This window comes from Sus scrofa, chromosome 5, assembly GCF_000003025.6.
Source record: "Sus scrofa isolate TJ Tabasco breed Duroc chromosome 5, Sscrofa11.1, whole genome shotgun sequence".
Taxonomy (NCBI): Eukaryota; Metazoa; Chordata; class Mammalia; order Artiodactyla; family Suidae; genus Sus; species Sus scrofa.
This window is the reverse complement of record NC_010447.5, coordinates 59,532,824-59,546,682: the sequence shown is the minus strand read 5'-3', so window position 1 is coordinate 59,546,682 and position 13,859 is coordinate 59,532,824. Positions and strand designations below refer to the sequence as shown.

Here is a 13,859-nt window from a genome sequence, read left to right as displayed (position 1 = left end):
TCCTTTTCCTTGAGCATAAAAAAAGCCTGGATTCCACTCCAAGCTAAGATGGATCTTTAGGACATCAGTCCATCTTCTTGGTGTGCTGGTTTTCTAAATAAAGTCTCTATTCCCTGCCCCAATACTTGTCTCTGGGTTTACTGTCTATTGGGTGGTGAGCAGTATAAGCTTGGGTTCAGTAACAGAGGGAGCAGTGTTCCTAAAATTCCCTGCATTATGTTATCTCCCCCACAAAAAATAAATAAATAAATAAATAAATAAGCTCCATCAAGCAGTGTTGTATCCTAGCTGCCTAGGGTTGAGTCTGAGAGCAGTTCCTGGTACCTAGCTGGTGCTCAGGAAATACCCACCTACACTGTAATTAAAAAGGCTCCTTTTCAACATATGGGGTCCTAACTATTTTTCAAAGTGCTTTCACATAGCAAGTGCTCAACACTCACTAGTCTGAAATATCACAGGTAGCTTTCAGAGGTGCGTGCTTTGCTTGTTAATATAGAAATACAGGCATGGCAAAGCCTGGGAGAGTGGGAGAGTGGCATGACAATCAGAAGACCCAGCCCACCATGAACTACTGTGTGACTTTGGGCAAGTCATTCCATTTCCCCAAGGCCCTGTTTCATCTTCAAGGTGGGAGACTGACTCAGACCCTAAGAACTCTTCGGGCAGCATGCCTCAGACTCTGGTCCTATTATACCTATTACATCTAACGAATAGGTCTTAAGGACGATGAATCCACTGGGAAGGAGGTGAGGCTGCATGAGGAATGAAGGCAAAGTAATTAGAGCAGAGGCATCAGGGCATTAGAAACCTGCAGACAGGCAGACTCTGCTTTTCATGTGCACCCCCTGAATTACTTTATGAGCATCAACTCAGGTGGCTCCTCCTTTGCTGTGATTGGTTCATCAGAGCAGGTCACTGACCTCTGTCATGTCTGATGCCATTCTCACTGTCATGGGGGTAATAACACCGTGGGAGAAACCTGCCAGATTGCAAGCCCATGAGAGGTCCGAAGGTAGGGATCCTGAAGGTTCTTTTATAAATTTTATTGCAAATTCTGGGTATTTAGGGGGCCTTTTATAAAAAAATGACTGGAGGAGTAATCCAGGAGTAAGTTATGGCTAACATCTATACTTTGTCATATTAGCATGAGCGTGATTGCATCAAACAAGGGTTTTTTGGTCCTATTAGTAAGAAATGGCAGTTTGACCTAGCATTACTGGGGAAGAGGATCTTTCAGTTACACAAATGAAGAGAGAGACACGTGATCATGGTAGGGTGGCCAGCAAGACTGTAATTATGCTCACAAGGGCAGTGTCCAGGTGAATGGAGAGGACGAGGAGGCAGGGAGGGAAGGAGGGGCCGATGCTCTGTTGGCAGATGGGCTCTCCAGTGGCCCACATGGCGACGTGAAGATGGTCTTTTGAGTTTTCACTCCTCGTGTTTCCTGTGGACTTTATAATACTGCATCTTGCTCGGGGCTCAGTTTAGCCCGTGGGATGAAACACTCCTGTGTGGGGTCAACAGTCTGCAAAGGAAGAAATGCCATTGTCAACTTTCTGAGCCAACATAGGGAACGGTACACTCTAGAATTATGCTTGAAATATTTAATTTCAGGAGATCCTGTTGTGGCGCAGTGGAAACTCATCTGACTAGGATCCATGAGGATGCAGATTCTACCCTGGCCTCTATCAGTGGGTTAAGGATCCAGTGTTGCTGTGATCTGTGGTATAGGTTGCAGACGAAGCTTGGATCTGGTGTTGCTGTGGCTGTGACATAGGCTGGAGGCTAATTTGACCCCTTGCCTGGGAGCCTCCATATGCCATGGGCGCGGCCCTAAGGAAAAGCAAATAAAAAAAAAAGAAAGAAAGAGAGATTATAATTTCACCATCATTGCATCCCCTGTTAATAAAAAAAGACAAAAATGTTGAGGCTGCCAGCCATATCAGAACTACCTTATGATCTTCCCTCTTAGCCATGTAACGAGAATCTTTTTGCAAGATCACTAGAAATTGAAAGGAATCCAAGAAATTCTTGGCAGGGATAGTAGAGGTTTTCTCATTGTGGAAACGCCCTCAGGAGGGTTAATTCCAACAAATGATAGAGGCGTGTCCTGGTCTGTGTCCTTCTTGGAAAAGGGAGTACCTCAGATAACAGACCAGAGGGATTAACCTAGGTAGGGTTGCCTGGTACATTCATTGATCAGTCTGAGCATGGCTTTCCCTCTTGGACCTTGGTGACGTCTGATCCTCATGATACAACTGTGTCCCAAAGTGGTATTTTTTTTTTCTTTTTCTCTTTCTTTCTTTCTTTCTTTCCTTTTCTTTTCTTTTTTTAGAGCTGCGCCTGCAGCATACAGAAGTTCCCAGGCTAGGGGTCGAATCAGAGCTATAGCGGCTGGCCTATACCACAGCCATAGCAACATGGCATCTGAGCTGCCTCTGTGACCTACACCACAGCTCACAGCAATGCCAGATCCTTAACCCACTGAGCAAGGCCAGGGATCAAACCCGCATTCTCAGGGATACTAGTCGGGTTTGCTACTGCTAAGCCATATTTTTTGGCTCTTGGGATTTGTGTATCTTCAAGCCTTTGCAGCACCAGCATGAGTTGCCCCAATTCAGCTCAGCAGTGTCCCTCTGTTTTTGCAGGCAAGGATTAAAATTGGTATGCCCATCTGGGCATCCAGATGATGCTGACAGACCCAGCCCAGTTCTTGGGGCAGCTTGGGCAAGACTCAGAGAGGCAGCCAGTGTGGCCAGGGAATACATTTAGACAACCGATACTAAAAACGGATCTGCCATTCCTACATATTTACAATCCCCGCTGTCCCAAGGCAAAAATGTTCTCCTCTTCACCCTCACCAAACCCTTCAAGTTGCCTTTTCTTTCAGGGACATATTCCTGCATCAGAATATATTGTTTTCTTCTTCTTCTTTTTTTTAAAGGGCCGCACCTGTGGCATATGGAAGTTCCCAGGCTGAGGGTGGAATTGGAGCGGTAGCTGCTGGCCATCACCACAGCCACAGTGACACTGGATCCTTAACCCACTGAGCAAGGCTGGGAATCATCACCGCATCCTCATGGATACTAGTTGGGTGCATATTCCACTGAACCACAATGGGAAGTCCCCCAAATATATTGTTGATGGCAGTGGCTGGTGGCAATTGGGAGGGGCTTGGCAGAGGCCAAAGGCACTGCCCTGGTATGGATTAAGTCTGGACGGTTCAAGCTCCACAAGCCTTTAGGAGTGACCCTGCCCTGCCTGCGTCTCTTCTCCCAGGTCAGTACAGCTGTTGGAGGTGAAGCGCAGACAAGCACATTTACCTGCGGCTGAGTGGGGGAACCATATGAGGTTAATGCTACATCCTCCTCAGCGCCTTCACTGTCTCGGGCTGAAAGCCAAAGGAGGGAGGGCTGGGTTAGTGTCAGAGATTCACCTGGAAACAGCACATGAGGGCTATACGACTCAGTGGCTGGCAGAGAGGCTCCTGACTCTTTAAAAAGAAATTCTCAGCTGAGGCTGTTTTGTTTTGTTTTGTGTTTCGTTTTTAATTTATGATTTAAAAAAGAGTGTTTTTAAAGTTTCTGGGGAAGGTTGCATATAGATGACATTTGTGTGCTGGGAAGAAGTACATCTGTGTTTAGGAACTGAAGAGGCTGAAAGCTCATCATCATTTTGTAGAGAAAGAGCCCCTAGCATGGGCCAGTTCAGGCCATGAATTTGGGCATCTCACTATTGTTTTTTTAATCTTTGAAATTTTTATTTTTTAGCTGTTGCCTACAGTGGCTTGATGTGGGATCTCAGTTCCCAGACCAGGGATTGCACCTGGGCTCCAGTGGTGAAAGTGCTAAATCCTAACCACTGGACCACCAGGGAACTCCCTCGATGTCTTAAACAATAAAATAAAAGATCTTCAGGAGGTCATCTCTAAAGTCCCTTTAAGCTTGATACTCAGCAAGCTTTGGTTCAATTTTAAAAACTGGACCTAATTTTAAAAATCCCTAAAGACCATGTTATATGGTCATAGAATAATCATTCATGCTTATTTGTTTCATGTCTCTCTCCTCAGCAAGACTGCAGGCTCTGTGAAGACGGGAGATGTGTCTGTCTCTAAGGCCAGGCCCTTGCTTGATACATATATGTTATTTGATGGCCTGGGACGTAGTCGTGTGACTTTGTTCCCAGAGTGCATGGACAGCTCTGCCTTCTCACGTTAGCTATGTTCTTGGGCTCAAGTTCCTTAACCTTTTGTTGCCTTTGTTTCCTGATGGGAATAAATGAGGGATCGTGATAATTACAATAGACAATCTATGGCATAGGGTTGCTTTGAAGATGAATATCCACAAGGCCCTTGGAATATATGTGTATATATATTTATTAAAATATTTTTTGGCTATACCCACATGGCATGCAGAAGTTCCTGTGCCAGGGATTGAATCTGAGCCATGGCAGTGACAATGCCAGATCCTTAACTCACTGAGCCACGAGGGAATTCTGGGCATGAGGTATAGAAAGCACTGTAGTGCTACCTTTTGTGCGTATATATATTTTGTCTTTCTTTTCTAGGGCTGCACCCATGGCACATGGAGGTTTCCAGGCTAGAGGTCCAATCGGAGCTGTAGCCACTGGCCTATGCCAGAGCCACAGCAACATGGGATCCGAGCCGCATCTGCAACCCACACCACAGTTCCTGGCAATGCTGGATCCTTAACCCACTGAGCAAGGCCAGGGATCGAACCCACAACCTCATGGTCCGTAGTCAGGTTCATTAACCACTGAGACATGACGGGAACTCCACCTTTTGTATATTATTATTGGTGGTGGTGCTGGTGGTGTGGTTTTAATTGATACTGTGGCATCCTCTTCCTGCTGGCACAGAGATTAGATCCTGTGTGGAAAAGTGTCCTTCACGGCCGTATGAACTGAATCCTTGGTTTAACTTTGTTCCTTGTGGTACAACAAGACTGTCACACTCAGCCCCTTGGTAACCAATTTCCTCCAACAGTCTTTTCAGACCAGATTATAAATTAGAGAAGCTTAATTCTCCAACGTTGAGGTATGGTTCATGAATTTACCAAAAAGCCGAGTGTTTCTCTCTGTTAATCCTGTCGGGGACATTATAAACACCATTTAAATACAAGGAGAAATTCCCTGGTGGCTAGTGATTGAGGATTCAGGGTTGTGACTGCTGTGGCTCAGGTTTGATCCCTGGCCCGGGAACTTCCACATATAAAGGGTGCCCTCGCCGCCGCCCCCCCCGCCACCCCAATTACAAGGAGCCTGGGCTCCTAGAGATTGAGGAGCTTGGTATGGTCTCACTGTTGGTAAGAAGCAGAGCTGAGCCTCAAAGCCAGGGCATGTGAGGACGGGGTCTGCACCTTTTCCGCTGCCCTGCACGGCCCAGTTTTCTGATGCTTCTGGATGTGGATGAATGTCATTGTCTTTGCCTGATCTGTCCTCACACCAAGCAAATCCTGCCCAGACTCGTTTCTCTTCTACTTTATGCCACCCTCTCTGTGGCTCTTGAGGGTGACAAAAGAGAAGTATTGAGGCTTGTCTCTGAGAAAGAACAAACAAAAATGACACTGCCTGGGACCATCCAAACTGGGTTTTTTCCCAGTAAGGTGGGCATCCTGAGGCAAAAAAAAAAGAAAAATATGTTGAGTACTGGCAAAAAGTGTATGTTTGGCAAAAGTTGCTATTTGCTGTAAGGAAAACAATCTGAAGGGCCTGTGGTTGCAAGAACATTTTTCTCTTGTTCATTTGCTATTCATTGACCCATTTTTACATTGCACAGCCTCATTATTTTTGTTTTCATATCTTTAAAATTTCATCCTTGGTTTGTCTATAGACATTTAAACACTGGATGGAAAAAACACTGACAGTAAGGTGATACTTTAAAATTTACATGGGTCTTGCTTTTAGCAAACCTGATATAATCATATTTTAGTTAAATTCAGATAAAGTAGGCAGTAATTAGAATGTCCCTTCATTAAGAAAAATTCATGGCTGATAACTCTGTATTGGAGATCTTTGCAAATTATACCACATTTAAAATTCTCAGTTAAAAGAGCAACTGGTTTTTAAAAGTTTACTCAATATGCTGCCTTTTTTAGGGACACGTTTATAACATAGGGCAAAGACTATTTATACTCATTGGTTTGGTGTCTTAGAGTGACACGCCTGATTGCATTTTCATTCTCCATCAAGATGTTTTTATATCTTGGAACTAAGTCCATAAGCCACTTGAGAGAGATAAAGCCTAATCTTTTGAAAGACTTCCTGGGAAATGAGCCCTTAATCTCCTTTGCTGATCCACTTCAGTGTACTAACCCTTATGGTCGTATTTAATCTAAATGCTTTGGGAGTTCCCTTTGTGGCTCAGCGGTAATGGAGCCTGACTAGTAACCACGTAGATGTGGATTTGACCCCTGACCTCGTTCAGTGGGTTAAGGATCCAATGTTGCCGTGAGCTGTGGTGTAAGCTGCAGACACGGCTCTGATCTGGCATGGCTATGGCTGTGGCTGTGGCCGGCAGCTGCAGCTGTAATTCAGCCCCTAGCCTGGAAATTTCCATATGCCGTAGGAGCAGCCCTAAAAAGCACACACACAAAAAAAAAAAAAAAAAAAAAAAAAAAAAAGGAAAAGAAAAAAAGAAAGAAAGAAAAGAAAAAGCTTCATGGCTTCAGTTTGAGTTTATTTCTGTGGTTCCTCTCTTGTTGGAAACAGAAAACAATAGGAAAGACCACAGCCTCTTGGAGAGGGGTCCTCCTACTTGGGAAATGTTGCAAATCCCCTCTCATCTACTCTCCTCTCAACTGAATAATTCTGGTCTCACAACCCAGTGCTAAATCCAATAATTATGTGACTGGAGTCACAGTTACAAACCAGAAGAGTCACATGAAAAATGCATGCCTCACGGACTGGAACAAAATGTTATTTTTTTAGTAGAGAGTTTAGAGAAAACTTGACTATCCACGGGAAAGACACATAAAGCTTAAGAACTGCCATCTCTGTTTCAGCTCTTTCCCATGTAGGTCCGATGTTGGAACCCCTTAGTCAAACTCTGTGGTTTTCTATCCACCATTTGTAAGTCCCCACATGTCTCATTAGCGAATCCCAGAGCTGGAAAGGGTGTTCTTGGCAGAGTCTGACCAGGGCTGAGAACAACAGCCCAGCTGTTCTTGCTGACCACACATCTGTTTACACAGCACTGTGGTTGTTTCTTGACCAAACAGAAACAAAGACAGCGGTGAGCGGCTCTGTCATTGTCAGTTCACGACCCACAGTGAGGCTGAAGATTTTTCGAGTTACTGTTATTATACTGCACTTGTCTGGCTCATCTCTGTTTTGTATCTGTTTGTGTGTGTGTCCTGGCTAAGGTGTCATCTTGTCCTTTCTCTTGAGTTTTAATCATTCTCCTAATTTTTGACATTTGCACTTTTTTCCGGGTGACCTAAATTCTGATCCCCTTCTAAGCTTAAGTCTCTGGTTATTCCGCCCAGTTTTGGAGAGCAATCCATATGTTCTTTCCTACACTATTGATTCCTCCCCCCCCAAAATATCAAACTACATTGACAATGACTATCACTGGCAGAAATGGCTTTTTCTGCTCAGAAATGGATTTTCCAACTACGCTCCAGTAAGAAGGATAGTTATAAGGAAACACTGTGCCTTTGAAAGCTCGTGTTCTTCCACTAAGACACTTCGAGAACACCTTAAACACTTGCTTAATCTTTTTGGAATATGGGAAATCGATCATTACAAGTTCCAGTGAGTTTGGGGTATTATGAAGTTCTGAGAACTTTGCTCTCTTTCTCCCTCTTTCTTTCTCTGACTTTTGTTTCCTGGAAACATACAGCAATAAAGCAATCACAAGAAGTTTTATCCTATCTTTTTTTCTTTCTTTTCTTTTCTTTTTTTTTTTTTTTTTTTTTTGGTCTTTTCTAGGGCTGCTCCCGCAGCATATGGAGGTTCCCAGGCTAGGGGGTCAAATCGGAGCTGTAGCTGCCGGCCTACGCCAGAGCCACAGCAATGGGGGATCCGAGACACGTCTGCAACCCATACCACAGCTCACAGTAACGCCGGATCCTTAACCCACTGAGCAAGGCCAGGGATCGACCCATGTCCTCATGGATGCCAGTTGGGTTCGTTAACCACTGAGCCACGACAGGAACTCCTATCCTATCTTTCCGTGAGAACTGTGAGAAGTAGTTTCAAGAAAGACTGACTCTGTGATTTTGCCACAGACCTCAATGATGTGATTATGCATCATCACAAGCAAAGAAAAACTCTTATAGGAAGGATGTATAGTGTCAATTTCCGACTTGTGGTCAACAGAACTGAAAAGAATTAATGGATGCATCTCTCTGAAGAGGAGTTAATTTGAATGTGTAATTAGCCATAAATTATAGCTCAAAAAAGTGTATGACTTGAAAGGAAAGCTTCCATTAATTTCTTTTGAGCCTGGTAAACATAATGTGTGCTCTATAATATATAAAATAATATAATCTTTGCACATTAGATATACATTGTGAGAAATCAGATGCCTGTTAAGACAAAAATAGGTGTAAAAGTATGATATTGGGTACTAAATAATAAGCCAGATGTTTCAGAAAGGAATGAATGGGTTTTGACATATTTCCAGATAACTGAAATTAGTCACTAATTCCCCCAGATTATTGGGGTCTAAGCCTCTTTGTTATCATGGATAATATATTTTATTTTTTAACAGTGTATAGTCAGGTGGCTTGGTCTTACATAAGGACAGAAATCTGACCCAGAAATCATTAGGAAAATGCTGCATAAGCAAGTTCTTTATTTCTATTAATGATTACATATCTGAGCCGTCGCTCAGAATTCTGACTTAATGGCGCTTCCTGTCACTTTTTGTAAATGTTGACGGCTTTCAAGGAGCAAGTGGTTTGCAAAGGAGAAATCCAGAAGTTATTGGGCTTTGCCACTCTAATGAGGTGATGAATCCTATGAATCAGTCTAATATGATGTTTAGGCCAGTGAGCTTTGAGGCTTCAATGTTACAAATGTTAGTCACTGTAGCCAGGATTGACTCTTGCCCTCGATGGCCAAAACATCTGGACTTACCACGCTATGGCATGCCACGTCCCCATTCAAGCCTCCTTTGGGGCTGGTTAACTCATTTCATAATGGATGCTTTTCTTGCTTTTTTGTTTTTGTTTTTGTTTTTGCTTTTTAGGGCTGCACCCACAGCATATGGAAATTCCCAGGCTAGGGGTCAAATTGGAAATGCATCTGCAGCCTATGCCACAGCTGCAGCAACACAGGATCTGAGCCGAGGCTTCGACCTATACCACAGCTCACAGCAACGCCGGATCCTTAACCCACTGAGCAAGGCTGGGGATCAAACCCGATTCCTCACGAATACTAGTTGAGTTCCTTACCACTGAGCACACAACGGGAACTCCATGGGTGCCTTTCTTCATGCAGCGTAATGCTCAGAGCCACACCCACTTGATTTAGGCCCTTTGAGTCATTTTTGTCTTGGTCTCTCCCCATAAATCTCCATATTTTGGAAGAACTGATTTTTCAGAAAAGTTTAACCTCGACTCCAAGTGTCTCCATCCCCACACTTGAGCTATCGCGTCACACCCACCGAAATTCTGACCCTTCCCTCTTTGGTTCCCCTTGGTTGATCCTCTTATCCTAGGTTTCTCCTGTTTCTCCCTGCTCCCTGGATCCCCCCGGCAAGTACCTCTTGACAGCTCCTGGTTCTCTGCTCTGAAGCTGCGTTGGTAAGCGGGGACCGGGCAGGCACCAGCTTGCAGAGGGCGATCCTGCCTACTGGACCTGTAGAGAATGCACAGCTCCGGGATGATGTACAGCAGCAGGAAAACCCATGCGTTGGTCACCAGGGCGATGCAGATGATGGGGTCGTCCCACTGGGGCTGCGGGTTGCCTCTCATCAGCAGGGAGATCCACACCACCCAGATAATGATGGAAATGAGCACCGTGACGAAGATGAGCCGTCCGTGCTGTTTCCAGTTCTCGCACGGGCCACAGAAGGTGGCTTTGGCGACGAAGAACGTGAGGGCCATCAGGAAGAGGACGTACACCAGCAGGACCACAAAGTCCACGTGGAGCTGACAGGGTGTCATGTGCACAAACCTCATACCTCTGGTCATTATGAGAGTCACGTACTCAATAGCAATGATTGTCTGCAAGAGGCTGACGCCAATAGCAATGCACAGAATTGTGGTCCAAGAGAAGGAGACTCTGCCCCGGACCAGCTTCACCAGGTTGGAGGCGTGAGCCAAGAGGCACGAGAAGCAGAGAGCAAAGAGGACCCCAAAGAGAAAGTAGCGGACAGGGGCTGTTTGCTCATTGAACTGGATGATGAAGGCAAAAGCCAGGCCAAAGAGCCCCAGCACACCCAAGAGGAAGAGGAACTGGGTGGGGAGAACGTTCCACTGGCTGCAGTCCCGGACCCTTCGCATGAGGAAGAGAAATGCCAAGAGCAGTATCACTGTAACCACTATGCCGATGGCTGCCAGGGACTCCAGAACAATGCCCCATGGTCCCTCAGTGTCACAGAAGAGGTTATAGTCCCCAGTGGACTTCACGCAGTCCTCGTACATGGTGACGTGTAAGTGGACCTCCTGAGAATGGTCTTGTATTTCCCCTGCCCAAAAAAGAAAAAGAAGGAAAAAAGATGAGACAAACACGATGAGATCCACTCACAAGCACTCCTGTTGGGCAGTCCTGGGCAGGGCATTGTAATGTCTCCGAGTCCCAGTTGAAGACCCCTGGACATACAGAATGAAATAACTCAAAACCATCAATGCCTCCAAACCATCCTGGCTCCATCCTGCTGGGAAATGAACAGTCTTCACTTGGAGGCTCCAGTCATTTTCACATCACAACTTCCACCAAGGCTTTTTGAAGCCTAAGGCAGAATCTTTTTCGTGACATTTCCTAACAGGTGAGTGATAACATTTGCATGATTGATGGGACTCCAGTTACATCAGGCTCCAGAACAAGGATTGTCAACATCAATGGACCATTTGATCATTTAAGACATGATGCACTGCTTGAAAGAGACAGGCAGATGGCTATTTTTTTTTTTTTTTTTTTTTTTTTGCTGCACCCGAGGCTTGCAGAAATTCCCAGGCCAGGGATCCAACCCGCATCACAGCAGTAACCAGAGCCACAGCAGCGACAACACCGGATCCTCAACCCACTGAGCCAGCAGGGAACTCCTTTTAATTCATGTCAATCCAATGCATAATATTAGGGTTAAATACCCACTCTTTGTTTGTCAAAGCCTTTTACAAAATGGGCTCTGCCTTTCATTTACTTTTTGGACAGTTTAACACCAAAATCTACATCTTGGCTGGGGTTGTCTCCAAAAAAATTAATAATAATCACACATCGATTTAAAAAGAATGCCCTGCAACTGAAAATCCCCCTCTCTGCCCCCCTTCAGTTTGTCCCAAGCCAGCTGGCTGGAGCCACCAGGGCGGACAGCTGAGGGCATAGCCCCTTCATTCCCACTTACCTCCTCTGTGTCCACACGCTGGAAGCCAAGGTTGTAGTTGCTTCGAGGTGGTAACTGCCAATGAGTAAGAAGGAGACAACCTCAGCGTCTTTAATCTCTCCCCAAATGGGCGGAAGGATGGAGGCCCACACTCAGGTTCCTGCAGCGCCTATAAAAAGAACCGGAAGGTCAGAAAGACACACCTATTCCAGTTTCCCAGCAGCTTTTCTACAGCCATTTCTTTGGGGAGAACCATCATTTTTCACTTGACTGCTAACCAGAGGCACCTTGACCTTGGAGAGGTCCTAAAGGAGGGGGTTGGATTTAGAGAAAACTGCCTCCTCCCCAGAGGCTCCCATGTGGCCAGAGCCTGACAGAGGCCCTCACTGGCCTCATGGGAGGACACTTCATTCTTCCTCTGACTTGCTCCCTCAAAAGCCACTTCCCACATCTTGACTTCGCTCCTAGGATCCGACAGAACGTGTGTTCCAAAGGAATAGAAGGTTTCCTGGGCCCTAAAGAAGGGGTCTGTGCATTGTAAGCGCCAGCATTGAGAATGAGGGGAAATTAAGTCTTCCCTACTCTGCCACTTTCTTTCTTTCTTTTTTTTTTTTTTTTTTTTGGCTTTTTGCCTTTTCGCCTTTTTTAGGGCTGCTCCTGCGGCATATGGAGGTTCCCAGGCCAGGGGTCGAATTGGAGCCATAGCCACCGGCCTACGCCAGAGCCACAGCAACGTGGGATCTGAGCCGCGTCTGCAACCTACACCACAGCTCACAGCAACGCTGGATCCTTAACCCACTGAGCAAGGCCAGGGACCGAAACCGCAACCTCATGGTTCCTAGTCGGGTTCATTAACCACTGCACCATGACGGGAACTCCGTCTGCCACTTTCTTTTCCTGTCCTTTGATCGTCCTTCCTCAGGCTCTGGCTGCCTGTCTAGTGTGGGCCCCACCTGTGCCAGCAATTCTTGGTATCGCTGAAGCCTTTGGTGTAGTTTCTCTCTATCCTTGCTCTCGGTTACCTCCACCAGAAGAGACTCTGGCCGGGGCTGGTTCCATCGGGGCATTCCCAGGGCCCAGGAGGGAAGAACTTGCAATGAAACGTTCCAGCTGCTTTTGGCAAGCATTCTTTTTTTCCCCGTGGTGATGTGTGATTGAGCGCCCAGCACAGAGTCCAGTCCTGACTGGACCACCCCCCAGCCCTGCTTCAGATTTACTTACTTTCTCCTTGGTTCTTTTCCTGGATATTGGCTTTTTTTTTTTTTTCTTTTAATATTTGGAGGTTTGGGGAGTTCCCTCCGTGGCTCAGCAGTTAACAAACCCAACTAGGATCCATGAGGATGCAGGTTCGATCTCTGGCCTCACTCAGTGGGTTAAGGGTCCAGTGCTGCCATGAGCTGTAGGTGGTAGTTGCAGCTTGGATCCCGTGTTGCTGTGGTGTAGCCCAGAGGCTATAGCTCCAATTTCACCCCTAGCCTGGGAACTTTCATATGCTACAGGTGCAGCACTTAAAAAAAATTTTTTTTTGAGGTTTTACTGGCTTTCGTTTTTAAAATGTTTTTAAATTGAAGTATTAAAAACACTTTAATTTAACTGGTTGATTTATAATGTTGTGTTAGTTTCTGATGCACAGCAAAGTGATATATATATATATATATATATATATATATATACACATACACATACAGAGTTATGTATATAACCTTTTTTCACAATCTTTTCCATTATGGTTTATTGCAGGATAGTGAATACATGGGCATTTTGTCAGAGGACCGCTGCATACCCCCCAAATCAGGGCCTGATAGTCTGGTTTCCAGTCTCTCTGCGATCTGGCCCTCCCTTCCCTGTCCAACCGTGTTTCTTTCAGGTCCCCTGGCCCTGGGTTTTATTTGGGTTGGTTTTCCCACTACCCGCTGCACACCTTCTCTTAGATGTTGTCCTTGGCCTGAACTACCTTTTGCTTGGTTCCCATCGATTCTGTTTCCTAAGCGAATGCTTTCCTTACCTCTGAGACCTGGTTCGGCTCTCTCCTCTGTGGGCTTTCCTGCTTCCCCGGTCACTCTGGCCCTCAGTGATCAGTCCCAAGAGAACTCCACCATATGTAGGGTCTGTGCTTTCTAAAATTGTGGACATATTGGAGTTCCCATCGTGGCTCAGTGGTTAATGAATCTAATATCCGTGAGGTTGCATGTTTGATCCCTGGCCTTGCTTAGTGGTCTAAGGATCCAGCATTGCTGTGAGCTGTGGTGTAGGTCACAGAGGCAGCTCGGACCCCATGTGCTGTGGCTGTGGCGTAGGCTGGCAGCTACAGCTCTGATTAGACCCTTAGCCTGGGAACTTCCATATG

At 45.7% G+C, this 13,859-nt stretch overlaps 1 protein-coding gene across 2 annotated transcripts; it reads right to left on the bottom strand.

Moving 5' to 3' along the window:
- Positions 1,266-11,770, bottom strand: GPRC5D (G protein-coupled receptor class C group 5 member D). 2 transcript variants are annotated; one of them, XM_021092323.1, is made up of 4 exons: positions 11,534-11,770; positions 9,731-10,657; positions 3,324-3,391; positions 1,266-1,525 (listed from the first exon to the last, which is right to left on the bottom strand). In XM_021092323.1, the coding sequence occupies exons 2-4, from the start codon at positions 10,611-10,613 to the stop codon at positions 1,454-1,456; spliced, it is 1,023 nt and encodes a 340-aa protein (XP_020947982.1). In that variant the 5' UTR covers positions 10,614-10,657; positions 11,534-11,770; the 3' UTR covers positions 1,266-1,453. The 2 variants fall into 2 exon arrangements, with proteins under 2 accessions (XP_020947982.1, XP_020947983.1); XM_021092324.1 differs by lacking the exon at positions 3,324-3,391 and having other exon boundaries at positions 11,534-11,659.